Source organism: Austrofundulus limnaeus, unplaced genomic scaffold (genome assembly GCF_001266775.1).
Source record: "Austrofundulus limnaeus strain Quisiro unplaced genomic scaffold, Austrofundulus_limnaeus-1.0 Scaffold39, whole genome shotgun sequence".
NCBI lineage: Eukaryota > Metazoa > Chordata > Actinopteri > Cyprinodontiformes > Rivulidae > Austrofundulus > Austrofundulus limnaeus.
The window spans coordinates 2,626,709-2,628,482 of record NW_013952441.1 but is presented as its reverse complement, the minus strand read 5'-3'; the positions used below and the strand labels follow the sequence as shown (position 1 = coordinate 2,628,482).

At 39.2% G+C, this 1,774-nt stretch overlaps 1 protein-coding gene across 3 annotated transcripts in view; it reads left to right on the top strand.

Annotated features, from left to right (window-relative positions):
• The window catches only part of sfxn2 (sideroflexin 2), an 11,318-nt gene that overhangs the window by 4,604 nt on the left and 4,940 nt on the right, over positions 1-1,774 (top strand). For all 3 annotated transcript variants that reach the window (XM_014007118.1, XM_014007120.1, XM_014007119.1), the window contains exons 5-7: positions 509-584; positions 817-902; positions 1,373-1,433. In XM_014007118.1, coding sequence (XP_013862572.1) covers positions 509-584; positions 817-902; positions 1,373-1,433 — 223 coding nt within the window. The remainder of the gene's footprint in view (positions 1-508; positions 585-816; positions 903-1,372; positions 1,434-1,774) is intronic.

The following is a 1,774-nucleotide window of genomic DNA, read 5'->3' as shown; positions in this document are numbered from 1 at the left end:
AAGTACGACTCCCCCCCCTGTGAGCAAAACATGTGAATCAGGGCCCCAATGATACCAAAACAAAGAGGGAAAGAGAGACAAAAGCAAGGGGACATTGAACCCCCGCTTGCATTCACTACATACACATAACACGACACGGGTCAGGTGATGGGGCACATGACCCTCTATGAACAATAGAGCCAATCAAGCCTATTGTTAGTCAATGGCCCTCTTTTGCATGTGACTAACCTGTTTGTCCATGTGGAGCAGTGTTCATAAAGCTGAGTTCACCTGAAACTCATCAGACAGAAGACGTCTCTTGGACGAGAGACGAAACGTTTCACTAAAGAAGAACCCATCCAGAGGACCTACTTATTTTTCTTTTTGATTTTTTTCTACCTGGATTACTGAGATACATCAGGACATTTATAGCTTCATTCTAAAGTTAACATGTTATCGTGGCGGTTTCAACAAGGAAACATCTTATCCTAAATCAGCTGCTGGTCTTTGTCGCTGTTGTGTTTCTCAGGCAGATCGGTGTCGCTTATGTTACAGCAACCAGCACAGCGTTGGCAACAGCGGTGGGACTCAACCTTTACACAAAGGTACGAACACTCAGAGGGATTCATGCAGCACAAACTGTTTTCACACCAGACAGATTGTTTTATTTATTTTATTTATTTATTTTTGTGCCATCAAACCAATCGGGAGGCTTTGTATCCTATCTTCTGTGAGAGCGCCGCAGTTTTAAGTGTTGTAAAGTGTTGAGGAACGATCCGTTGACGTTCACGGTGCTGATTTATTTATTTATTTTTCTCTCTCCCCTCTCTCCTGCAGAGAGCGCCTCCTCTTGTGGCTCGCTGGGTCCCGTTTGCAGCCGTGGCAGCAGCCAACTGTGTGAACATTCCCATGATGAGGCAGCAGTGAGTCGTCCTCGGAGCTAACTGCCTCAAATACACACGAGAAGGCAGAATGCACTGATTGTGTCTGATGCAGGATGAAACCACGCTGACTCAGATTACTGCTCTGAACCCTCAGATGGTTTTGTGGAGAAAACACACTTTTTTTCCTGTTTTTATTTTTATTTTATTGGTTTTGTCAGTAAACACGTCCGTTCCTGACAAATGTTAATAACCAACTGTAGTTTCTTTCTTTTTTTTAAATAAAACTTTATTTATTTAACTTTAATTTCCGTTTGTCAGAATAATGACAGCAGGGTTAGTGTAGTTTCCACGTTAGGTCATTGGTTGAAAAATGGTGTTGTACAAACAGGGTTTTAGTCTGTTGTATGTTTTCATTCCCATGTTTTATTGAGATGTAGAAAAAACATCCTAATTGGATTATTGGTTTAAAAGTGAACATCTAATTAAAATTTCTTCTTTTTTTTTTTCAGGGAAATTCTGAACGGCATCGCTGTCACCGATGAAAATGGCAACAAACTGGGTCACTCTAAGGTCAGATTAACTTCTAATCTGAACATTTCCTGTTTGACCTACAGAATAAGTGAATTATTACAACTTTCTCTAGTAATCACTCATCAGTAATAACTCAAACACATAAATGAAAAGGTTTGTATTCTGATAAAATACATCAAAGTTTCAAATGTTTTTTGGTTTTGTTTACTTTTACTTAAATTAAACTGAGTAATTAACCTGTTGAATTAAATAAGGAGTGTTGCTTTTATCACCTAAACTTCCAGGATTCTCACATGTGAGGAACAAAGAAAGTCACCTTTTTTGCAGTGTTGTATAAAGTACCACAAAGTGATACTTGAGTAAAAGTACAAGTATCTTAC